Source organism: Chiloscyllium punctatum, chromosome 7 (genome assembly GCF_047496795.1).
Source record: "Chiloscyllium punctatum isolate Juve2018m chromosome 7, sChiPun1.3, whole genome shotgun sequence".
NCBI classification, from domain to species: domain Eukaryota; kingdom Metazoa; phylum Chordata; class Chondrichthyes; order Orectolobiformes; family Hemiscylliidae; genus Chiloscyllium; species Chiloscyllium punctatum.
Window position 1 is genome coordinate 121,868,647 of NC_092745.1, and position 12,274 is coordinate 121,880,920.

General features: G+C 41.8%; 1 protein-coding gene across 1 annotated transcript in view; it reads right to left on the bottom strand.

Moving 5' to 3' along the window:
* Positions 1-269: 269 nt before the first annotated feature.
* Positions 270-12,274, bottom strand: part of LOC140479372 (calcium-activated chloride channel regulator 1-like) — a 33,382-nt gene continuing 21,377 nt past the window's right edge. Inside the window, exons 9-14 of the mRNA XM_072573280.1 lie at positions 10,972-11,078; positions 10,654-10,875; positions 10,291-10,561; positions 9,995-10,162; positions 3,559-3,795; positions 270-1,049 (exon numbers count right to left, since the gene is read on the bottom strand). Coding sequence (XP_072429381.1) covers positions 547-1,049; positions 3,559-3,795; positions 9,995-10,162; positions 10,291-10,561; positions 10,654-10,875; positions 10,972-11,078 — 1,508 coding nt within the window. The 3' untranslated portion in view covers positions 270-546. The remainder of the gene's footprint in view (positions 1,050-3,558; positions 3,796-9,994; positions 10,163-10,290; positions 10,562-10,653; positions 10,876-10,971; positions 11,079-12,274) is intronic.

The following is a 12,274-nucleotide window of genomic DNA, read 5'->3' on the forward strand; positions in this document are numbered from 1 at the left end:
TGTTTCCAAGCTGTATGTCTCAATGACAGAAATGTATGTCTTCCTGATGAAAGTGTTCCTGAAGGACCAAGATTTAGGTTGGGACTCAGAAAGAGGAGCTTCCAGTTTTAAATTGTTGCCTTCCATCGGCTGATGTCCCTGCTGGCCCCAAAATGGATTCATATTGATGTTGGTGGCAAATTTTCTTTGGTCAAATGGAAACAATGTGAGATTCCAACCACAGGCAGGAAAATGAAACATCAGTAAAGGATAAAGAATCTGCTCAACTCTCAGATTGCACAGCAGAACTTTATTAGATTCTGTCAGTCCTTTTACAGGAATACATTTTACTTTTAAATTTAATTAATACAGGTTGGATTTAAACACCATTACTGTTTGATGTGACACAATCTCAGCTCAACATCAGGAGGAATGCTCAATATTCACGTAAAGTTCGATTTTTTTGGCCACAAATTTTGAACATGAATTAAGTTGCAACATTATAAATTGAATGCTGTTGGAGTTTGATGAGATTGCTGACTATCTCTGGCTTTAGCTGTACGTTTCCTAACTGGGTGATACTCTGCCCTGACGTTTTTTAGTCACAACACATACAGTGATGGAAATTATCAAGGAGACAACGATGACAACAATACCAACAATAACAAGAATTTCCGAAATGTTAATGACTACACTATTATGAGGTTGAGTTGGTTGGAAAGATTGCGTTGCCTGGGAAGATTGTGTTGTTTGGGAAGATTGTGTTGTTTGGGAAGATTGTGTTGTCTGGGAAGATTGGGTTGGTAGTAATGTGGGAGTTGGACTAGCCAAAATTAAAGCAGCTTGCGCTATATTCGATAGGGCCGAAGACTGGTTTCCTTTATCAAATGCCCGAATTGCAAAGTAGATTACTGTCCCATTTTTCAACTCGATGTTCTCAGATACTGTGAACGATTCCTCTGAGTTAGCCACCTTTGGCTTCAGGCCTGTGGTGCTTACACTTTGAGCATTTGGAAAATCATCCCTCAGCTGTGCGAAGCTTTTGCTGAGCTTTATTTCGTAAAAGGAAGCTACAAGAAAAGAAAAGCAAGTGAATGTATTATTCAGGCTCTTGATGTTATCCTCTTACACACTGTCAGATTTGCTGAATACTTAAGTGAGGCAAATGGTAATAAGGAGCTAAACTGAGAGGTTTAAAAATACAGGAACAAGAGAAGACCATTCAGCCGAACAATTCTTTATATCTCATTCAGACTCTCCCTTATTGAAGGGAAGATTTTATTTCATTATGGCAGCTCAGAGAAGGTTCACCAAGATGATCCTTGATGTAGAGGAACTGTCTTATGAGCAAAGGTTGAATACTTTGGAATTCTACTCACAGTTGCTTAGAAGAATGAAATATAATGTCATTGAAACATTTAGGATAGATTAGATTAGATTATTTACAGCGTGGAAACAGGCCCTTCGGCCCAACAAGTCCACACCGATCTGCCGAAGCACACCCACCCACACCCATTCCTCTACACCTAACACTACAGGCAATTTAGCATGGCCAATTCACCTAACCTGCACATTTTTGGATTGTGGGAGGAAACCGGAGCACCCGGAGGAAACCCACGCTGACACGGGGAGAATGTGCAAACTCCACACAGTCAGTCGCCTGATGCGAGAATTGAACCCGGGTCTCTGGCGTTGTGAGGCAGCAGTGCTAACCACTGTGCCACCGTGCCGCCCACAATGCTGAAGCGGCCTGGCAGGGTTAGTGCTGGTTGAATGTTTCCCCTCACGGGAGAGTCTAGAAACCAGAGGTTATTGTCTCAGAATAAAAGCAGGCCAATTTAAGAGTGAGATAAAAAGGAATTTTTTTTCCTCTTTGAGTGTTGTGTGTCTTTGGATCTCCTTGCCATAGAGAGCTCTGGGGTCAGAGTTTGATCAGTCGGGGAATCCAGGGTTATGGGAAAATTGCAGGAAAGTGGAGGTGAGGAATGTCGGATCAGCCATAATTCTGGTCTCAGGGGCTGAATGGTCTGCTGCTGTTCTTATTTCTTATGGTCTTATTATGGTCTTCCACTGAAATGTACATTTAATATTTGAATTATACCCATCCCGATTACAATTCGACTGCCTTGAGTATTCCCAAAAATACAATGGTGTTGGTTACTCCTGTGAGTGGTCTGAGTGTTTCATGCTCAGGAACGTGCCCTTCCCAATATCGAATTAAACAGTCAGGTGGCCTGGGGAGTAACAAACAAAACCCATGAAATTGCAAGTCAATGTCATGACCTCAATTTTCACTCAGTGGGGAATTGGTACATTGGGTAGGAATGGATTATAGGCTAATGCCACAAGCTTATGCAGGTCACCAGAATGTTCCCTGAAAGTGTGGACATTGGAAGGAGCTTGGCTAGGATGCCTGACCATTACACACATGACAGTGCTCATTGTCAAGACTTGACCATTTTTGACAGTCACAAGGGTAAGGATGCAAGAGCACCCTGCTCATAGAGTCATAGAGATTTACAGCATGGAAACAGACCCTTCGGTCCAGCTCATCCATACCGACCAGATATCCCAAATTAATCTAGTTCCATTTGCCAGCACTTGGACCCATATCCCTTTAAAGCCTTCTTATTCATATACCCATAAAGATGCCTTTTAAATGTTGTAATTGTACCAGCCTCCACCACTTCCTCTGGCAGCTCATTCCATACAAATACCACCCTCTGTATGAAAAGGTTGCCTCTTACGTCCCTTTTAATTCTTTCCCCTCTCACCCGAAACTTCTGTCCTCTAGTTCTGGACTCCCTCAATCCAGGGAAAAGACCTTGTCTATTTGTTCAGTAAACCTTTAATGATGATTCAATATCTTCTGCAAAGGAACAACAAGGGGAGGGATTTGCTGACAAGGAAAGATTAAAGTGACATTTACTCGAGCTGCTTAAAGTCAATACAATTTTGTGGGTGGAGAGACTCAGTGGTTTACTGGTGAGCGCTGCTGTCTCACAGTAGCTGGAACCTGGGTTAATTCCAACTTTGGGCATCTGTCTGTGTGGCGTTTGTACATTCTCCCCGTGTCTGCGTGGGTTTCTTCCGGGTGCTCCAGTTTCCTCCCACATTCCAAAGATGTGCAGGTTATGGGGATAGGCCATTTTGGATTAACCTGTAGTGCGCAGGGATGTGCAGGGTAGGTGGATTAGCCATAGTAAATGACTAGTCAGAGTAGGGGGCAGGGGCTGGGTGGGATGTTCTTCAGATGGTCAGTGCAGACACAATGGGTTGAATGGCCATTAACTACACTGCAAGGATTCTATGATAACTCCTTTTGAAACAAAGATAAGGAAACTTAAAGATTTCAAATTTCACTTGTAATATAATATTTAGTGAATGCTAAAAGAGTATAATGCTTTTCAACAACAAAAGTACACAAACGGTAAACGTCACACCCTATTCCCAGTTAAACAATGAAACCAACTGACCAAATGATTGATGATGTGATGGAGGCAACGAGACTTAAAATGGGCTGAGAACTCAGTAATGGAACCGCTCTCAATGTATGTATTGAAATATCATTTAAATTACCAGTTCCTTGATCTAAGTCATCGCCTGGAGCTGTCCATTTCAGTTGTATTGCGTCTCCAACAATTGCTGCCCGAAGATCCTTAATTTTACTTGGGGGAAACATGTCAGAGGGACCTCCGGGATGAATCTGACTAACAACACAAGATCCCGCTGTTTTCACTCTATTGAAGCTTCCCAATTGTATCTGAGAATCGTTACGGTCCACTGGAGGCTTTGGTGGGTTGGGGTGAATTTGACCTGCGAGAAAAGTGAAGAAAGACACATTTCAGAAAGGGGAAAAATATTTGGAAGTTGATTTTTAACATTTATCCTTCAGATGCGATTGTCACCACAAGGCCACTACTTGTTGCCCATTCCTAATTACCCCAGAGAAAGGGATGGCCAGCTGCCTTTTAGAACTGCCCAATCCATGTAATGTAGTTACACCCTGTTAAAGAGGGGGTTGGTATCAATGTCAATGGGCCTTTGATGTGAACACTGAAAATTTCAGTGTCATTACCAGAGTAAAATCTCAGCCAATCAGCCTGTCTGCAAGTTTAGAATAATCTCCTGCAGCAGATTCTTATCTTTGAAGGGTCAGATCAAATGAATCCAAGGATCATCCCCAGCTCAACTTATCTTGAGTAAATAATTGTTTTGGATGCAAAGAATTCAATTGCTTTATGTGGTTGCAGCATGTGATTAAATAGTGCATTTATTGCACATTGACATCAGAGTGAGTCTAGGAAAACTTTACAAACAGCAAAATTCACAACTGATCTTGGAGGAACCTGTGTGGGAGAGCACACAGTACAGGGGCAGATAAGTGCATAGCTTTTATGTGTCGCCTTGCTGTACATCTACATTAGTCAGTGGAGTGGGTTTTTTGTTGATTAAATGTTTTGTTAAGATCTGTCTCTTGATTAAATTTTAAAAATGTAAGCCATAAGTATTAAATTAGCCTGGAACAGTATTTTTTTAGAGCAATAAGACCATGCTCTTTTTTTGGGTCTGTAGATTGTGAAGGACCAAAGATGACCTTTCATAGAGTGATATGGTCTTCCTTTTAGATGTGGGAGTTTAGGGTGAGTTTCCATATTACTGACGATTATGTCTGCAGGAAATGTCATTGGTTGCGAATCCTATCAGATTGAATGGATTGGTTGGAGTGACAGTTAGAGGCAATGAGGAGTTTACAAGAGCTCAGGAGGTGTTATGGATGGCAGTTATAGGAAGGGAGAAAAGCAGTCGATACAGTCGGGTGGATGGGTTAACTCCAGGAAAGGTAGGAGGGATAGGCAGGTAGTGCAGGAGTCTTCTACGGCTATCCACATCTCAAACAAGTATGCTGTTTTGGAAAATGTAGAGGTTGATGCACTCTCAGGGGAATGTACCATGAACAGCCAAGTTTCTGATATCGAGAAAGGCTGTAATACATTGAGGGGTACATTGGGTTCCAAGTGATTGATTGTGTTAGGGTACTCTCTCGTCAGAGGTACAGACAAACATTTCTGTGGCCAGCAGAGAAAAATCAGAATGGCGTGTTGCTTCGCTGGTACCAGCGTCAAGGATGTCTCATAGAGAGCAGAATGCTCTCAAAGGGCAGAGGGATCAGCCGGACGTCATTGTACACATTGGAACCAGTGACATAGAAAGAGAAAAGGCTGAGATTCTGAAGGGAGAATATAGAAAGTTAGGCAGGAATTTTAATGAAGGGAGAATATTGAAAGTTAGGCAGGAATTTTAATGAAGGGAGAATATTGAAAGTTAGGCAGGAATTTTAAAACAAGGTTCTCGACATTAGTAATATCTGGATAACTATTGGTGTTACGAGATAGTGAGGGTAGGAAAATGTGGATACAGCAGATGAGTGGGTGGCTGAGAAGCTAGTGCAGGGGAGAAGGATTCACATTTTTGGATCATTGGAATCTCTTCTGGGGCAGAGGTGGCCTGTACAAGAAGGATGGATTGCACCTGAATTGGAAGGGGACTAATATACTGGCAGGGAGATTTACTGGAGCTGCTTCGGAGGTTTTAAATTGGTAAGGTTGGTGGGGGGGGGAACCGAGCGAGATAGAAAAGAGATCAATCTGAGACTGGTAGTGTTGGAAAAAGGAGCAAGTCAAACAGACAGGACAGGCAGGAACAGAACAGAGAACAAGATAGGACTGATAAATTAAACTGCATTTATTTCAATGCAAGAGGCCTAACAGGGAAGGCAGATGAACTCAGGGCATGGTTAGGAACATGGGACTGGGATATCATAGCAATTACAGAAACATAGCTCAGGGATGGGCAGGACTGGCAGCTTAATATTCCAGGATACAAATGCTACAGGAAGGATAGAAAAGAAACAAGAGAGGAGGGGGTGTGAAGTTTTTCACAAGGGATAGTATTACAGCTATGCTGAGGGAGGATATTCCCAGAAATACATCCAGGAAAGTTATTTGGGTGGAATTGAGAAAGAAGGAAAGAGTGATCACCTGATTGGAATTATATTATTGACCCCCTAATAGTCAGTGGGAAATTGAGAAACAAATTTGTAAAGACATGTCAGTTATCTGTAAGAATAAAAGGGTGGTTATGGTAGGGGACTTTAACTTTCCAAATATAGACTGGGGCTGTTATAGTGTTAAGGATTTAGATGGAGAGGAATTTGTTAAGTGCATACAAGAAGATTTTCTGATTCAGTATGTGGATGTACCTACTAGTGAAGGTGCAAAACCTGATCTACTTTTGTGAAATAAGGCAGGGCAGGTGACTGAGGTGTCAGTGGGGGAGCACTTTGGGGCCAGTGACCATAATTCTATTAGATTTAAAATAGTGATGGAAAAGGATAGTCGGGGATTTTAATTTTCCAAACATAGAATGGAATTGTCATATTGTTAAGGGTTTCCAAAAGCTTTCTGAGCAATAGGATTTATGATTATTTGGAAAAGCATAGAGTGATTAAAGGCAGTCAGCGTGGCTTTGTGAGGGGCAGGTCATGCCTCACAAATCTTATTGAGTTATTTGAGGAGGTGACAAGACAGATTGACGAAGGGTGAGCAGTGGATGTGGTGTATAAGGACTTCATTAAGGTATTTGAAAAGGTTCCCCATGGTTGGCTCATTCATCAAGTTAGGAGGTATGGGATACAGGGAAACTTGGCTGTCTGAATTCAGAATTGGTTGACTGACAGAAGGCAGAGCGATTGTAGATATAAAGTATTCTGCCTGGAAGTCAGTGTGAGTGGGGCTCTGTTCTTGAGCTGCTGCTCTTTGTAGTTTTTATAAATGACTTGGATGAGGAGGTTGAGGGGTGGGTTAGTAAATTTGCTGATGACACAAAGATTGGAGGTATCATTGATAGTAAGGAAGGTTATTGCAGGCTGCAGCACAACATAGACAGGATGCAGAATGGGGCTGAGAAATGGCAGGTAGAGTTCAACTGGGAGAAAGGTGAAATGATGCATTTTGGAAGGTCGAATTTGAATGCTGAATATCAGATTAAAGACAGGATTGTTGGCAGTGTGGAGGAACAGAGGCATCTTGGTGTTCAACTGCATGGATACCTCAAAGTTTCTACCCAAGTGGAAAGGGTGGTAAAGAAAGCACATGGTGTATTGGCTTTCATTAACAGGGGGATCGAGTTTAAGAGCACAAACTTTTGCTACATTTCTACAAGTCCTTGGTGAGACCACACTTGGAGTATTGTGTCCAGCTCTGGTCGTATTATTATTGGAAAGATACAGAGGCTTTGGAGAGGGTGCACAGAAGGTTTACCAGGATCCTGCCTGGACTGGAGGGCTTATCTTAGAAAGAGTGATTAACTAAGCTCAGACCTTTCTCTCTAGAGAGGAGGAAGAGAGGTGACCTGTTTGAGGTATCCAAGGAATGGATTGAGTCAATGGCCAGAGACTTTTCCCCAGAGCAGGATTGATTGGCACGAGGGGTCATAGTTTTAAGATATTAGGAGGAAGGTGTAGAGGAGATGTCAAAGGTCGGTTCTTTTTGTTCTTTACTTGGTGCTGGAAGCAGAATCGTTCGGGACCTTTAAGCGACTACTGGACATGCACGTGGACAGCAATGAATTGAGGGATGCATAGGTTAGGTTATTTTATTTTAGATTAGGAATAATCCTCGGCACAATATCATGGGCCAAAGGGCCTGTTCTGTGCTGTACTTTTCTATGTTCTATGACTCTCTGACTCTATTAACTTTCATTGTTTTATAACCCAAGTGGTTTACCAGATTACTTCACAGGGCATTAGCTATTTGGATAATGGCATTCATGAAGCAGTTATCTTTTGCTTAAAATAAGAGTTCAGTCATTTACATTTTTAACATATTGATCAGAAATGACAAATTAATTAGATGGTTTATCTTTTTATTCTGACAGTAGTTTAAAAGGTACTTGGATGAGGCTACTCAGGCTATGGGTCTTGTATGAGAAAGTGAGAACTGCAGATACTGGAGATCAGAGCTGAAAAATGTGTTGCTGGAAAAGCGCAGCAGGTCAGGCAGCATCAAAGGAGCAGGAGAATCCTGAAGAAGGGCGTATGCCCGAAACGTCGATTCTCCTGCTCCTTTGATGCTGCCTGACCTGCTGCGCTTTTCCAGCAACACATTTTTCAACTATGGGTCTTGTATGGGCAAATATCGCTAGTCGTATATTTTTGGCAGTACAACTTGATGGGCCAAAGGGCCTCTGTTGTACTGTATAATTCTGGGTGCATTGCCTCCACTTTTGGATTATTGTCTAATGCTGTAACCATCACTATTACAAGGTCATGTGTTTAAATAATAAAACCAGAGAAAAAACAGCTTCACAGAGACAGTCATTAAATTCGTGTCAAGCCAAAGAAGAAGATATTGGATGTGATGACCAAAGGTTTGCTCAATAGATGGGCTTTAGCAAAGGCCTCATGGAAGAGAAATGGTTAAACAGTGAAGTCTAGGTCTTGGACTGCAGGTATTTAACATACAGGAGTTTTGACTATGGGGTAAATGAAAGGCATTGAGGTGTTCAGTTGGCCATGATCATATTGATTGGTGGGGTAGGCTCAACAGGCTGAATTGTCTCTCCTATTCATACATTCCTATTTGAATGCATGGTCACCAATGGTAGGGCAAAGGGAGGTGGTGGTGGGGATGGAGGAGAGCAATACATAAGAGGTTAGCAATGGAAGAATCAAAAGTTTGAAAGTGTTCTCTGGATGGCTCAGATAAGTCATGTTTCCACATGTACCTCAGGTACCCACATTGGATTTGTCAGAGGGGACTGATTGAGATGTTAGGTCAGTAACAATGTGCTTATTTGAAGGCATGCTTTCTGCCTCCAGGTTTCATCAGTATCAGGGAGCTGGGATTTGATGCATTGAGGCACTGCAAGCTGATAAAAATCAGTGGGATTCGGGATAATGAGCGAATATGACTTCATGGCTTTGTACTTAAACAGGGCTGTAATTTTTAACTTTTTAACGTTACTTCTTCATTTTTCTACTCTTTATTTATGTTTTTATGCTGCCATACTTTCAGAATTAGAATTAGAATTAAAATGATGTTTTACTGTCACATGTATTCAAGTATAAAATTACAGGAGTACAGTGAAAAGTGGTGTCACCTAAGATATAAATTACCTAGGTACAAATCTTAGGTACTAAAATAGATTAGGCATAAAAGTAGGAAATAAGGAAAAAAGCTAAACATTTGACATTATAGTTCTTCATAGAAATTTGGAAAATGGTGACATTGTACACTTTTCACTGTAATACTGTACCTCTGTCCTTGAGTGCATGTGACAAAACATAATTCTAGCTCTAATTCATTTTTTGGGTAAATTGAGGTTCAAGATTTCTTTTATTCATTCATTCATTCACAGGATGTGGGTTTCATTGTCTCGGTATGTTCTGCCTATCCCTAAATGCTCTTGGGAAGGTCGTACCTTCTCAAGATGGGAGTGATCTGCCATTTCATACAATCACGCATTAGAGAAGAGTTCCACCACATTTGACTCCAACAAAGGCTACTCTAAATCTACGAGGTAAGAACAATGACTGCAGATGTTGGAAACCATATTCTGGATCAGAGAGGTGCTGGAAAAGCACAGCAGTTCAGGCAGCATCCGAGGAGCAGGAAAATCAATATTTCAGGCAAAAGCCCTTCACCAGGAATACAGGCAGAGAGCATGAAGGGTGGCTAATCCACTTTCCAGCACTTGGCCCGTAACCTTGAATGTTATGACATTTCAAGTGCTCATCAAATTAATTTGTTAAAGGCTCCCAGGTCAGGTATTTCACACCTCCACCACCCTCTGGAGTTATAGGGTATCTCGGAGGTTGTCCAAGATAGCATTGAAATTGTCATTGGATTTGGGATTGATGACATTTCAAGTACACATGGGATGGTTTAGGGGTTGACGCAACCAATATCACAATTCAATAACAAGTAGGTACATGTGTCCATCAATACCTTACCGTTTTGTACATATCCTGGGATGTACATGGCATGGCTTTGCTTCCTGGTTGTTAACCTGACTATTCCATCTTTTCCTTGTACAGATACTTTAATGGTGTATCTCCCATTACCAAGAAATTCAGTAAAGTACCGAGAATAAACTCCATCATTTCTAACCGCATCAGCACCTAAAGATAGGAAGACAACTCAATTGTGAAGAGCTGAATCCAGTGTTAACTAATGATAATATTTTACTTTGGTCACAATGAAATATAACCATTTGCTAATTGGCTTCTACAGCGATGGATGTATTTACCTCCCCCATTGTCCAACAGCTCAAGATTCACAGGCTGACCTTTAGCCCTCTCCACTGTGGCTGTCACTTTGGCTCCAACAACAGGCAGGAAACCTTGGCTGACCTCTGCAAAAATGATCAGTGGTTTTGGATAAGATGTTGTGTCTTGATTGAGGTGCGCGTTGACTGTGACAGGCGGAACGTTCTCATCTGGTGCCCGTGATGTTACTGTGATCGTTACAACCTGAGGCTTTCCAGCTCCATTTTGTATGCTGTACATCCAGGCTCCTGACTGATGTAAAAACACCCCATTATATTAAAAAGAAGGAGATCAAAGTTAAAGCAAAGAGAAAATTTAAACACACAGTCCAATCAGAACCGTACCTGTGCCAGGCCAGGAATTGGAAGGCGAGCTGTGAACAGGACTCTGTCCATCTCAAAGTTTCCATTTCTGTAAAGCTTTCCTTTAGGATCACGGATAAACATTTCTGGTGTGTCAATTCCCCACGTTATTACAAAGGACGTGTTTTTCCCAACTGATTTATCAATGAATACTGTACCATTGAACCAGTCATTACTTGCAATACTCTTTCCAGAACTTTCCAGCTGCAAGAAATCAAAACAGTCACTTTAAAACACCAACATACCTGTTATCAGAAAGCAGCAAAAAATTCAAAGTCATTCTCTAAAGGATAGTCAAACCTGGATTGACTGTTGACTCATGTTCCCATTCCCTGATACTAATCCAGTGAAAGCATCAACTAATCCATTTTCATCCAATTTATCAGTAGCTGCATACTGCAGGCCTCCTAAGGATTGAACATGAGAAATAATAAGGTCAATGCAGTGCTCACAACTGATTGGGAAATAAGCTTTACACAAATTTAAGCCACAAAACTTAATCATGAAACTGATTCCTACGATAGGAAAGATACAGAGGCTTTGGAGAGGGTGCCAAGAAGGTTTACCAGGATGCTGCCTGGACTGGAGGGCTTGCCGTATGAAGAAAGGTTGAATAAGCTCGGACTTTTCTCTCTGGAGAGAAGGAGGAAGAGAGGAGACCTGATCGAGGTGTACAAAATAATGAGAGGAATAGGTAGAGTCAATAGCCAGAGACTTTTCCCCAGGGCAGGATTGACTGGTACGAGAAGTCATAGTTTGAAGATGTTGGGAGGAAGGTATAAAGGAGACGTCAGAGGTAGGTTCTTTACACAGAGAGTTGTGAATGTGTGGAATGCATTGACAGTTGTGGTGGTGGAAGCAAAGTCACTGGGGGCATTTAAGCGACTGCTGGGCGTGCAGATGGATAGCAGTGAGTTGAGGGGTGTGTAGTTTAAGTTCCTATATTTTACATTAGGATTAAACCTTGGCACAACATTGTGGGCCAAAGGGCCTGTTCTGTGCTGTACTTTTCTATGTTCTATAATCAGAAATAAATATAAAATCATCTGCTGAAAAAATTATTTGGGGTGATACTAAATCTTAGATTATTGAACAATGTGAGTGGGCAAGGTAGCTTGAGGGGTAAATGAATAGAAAAGGTTTAGAGGGATATTGGCTAAATGCTGGCAAATAGGATAACTGGTCAGCATGGACAGGTTAGACTGAGGGGTCTTTTTCTGTGCCATATTACTTGCCAGCATTTGGCCCATATCCTTCGAAACTGTTCCTATCCACTAACCCATCCAGATGCTTTTTAAATGTGCAATTGCAACAGCCTCAACCACTTCCTCTGGCAGCTCATTCCATACACACACCACCCTCTGCGTGAAACAGTTGCCGCTTAGGTCCCTTTTAAATCTTTCCCAGCTCACCTTAAAACCATGCCCTCAAGTTTTGAACTCCCCTATCCTGGAGAAAAGACCTTGGCTATTCACCTTATCCATGCCCCTCATGATTTTATTAACCTCTATAAGGTCACCCTTCCGCCTCTGATACGCAAGGGAAAATAACACCAGCCTATTCAGCCTCTCCATTTAGGTCAAACCCTCTAATCCCTTCACAA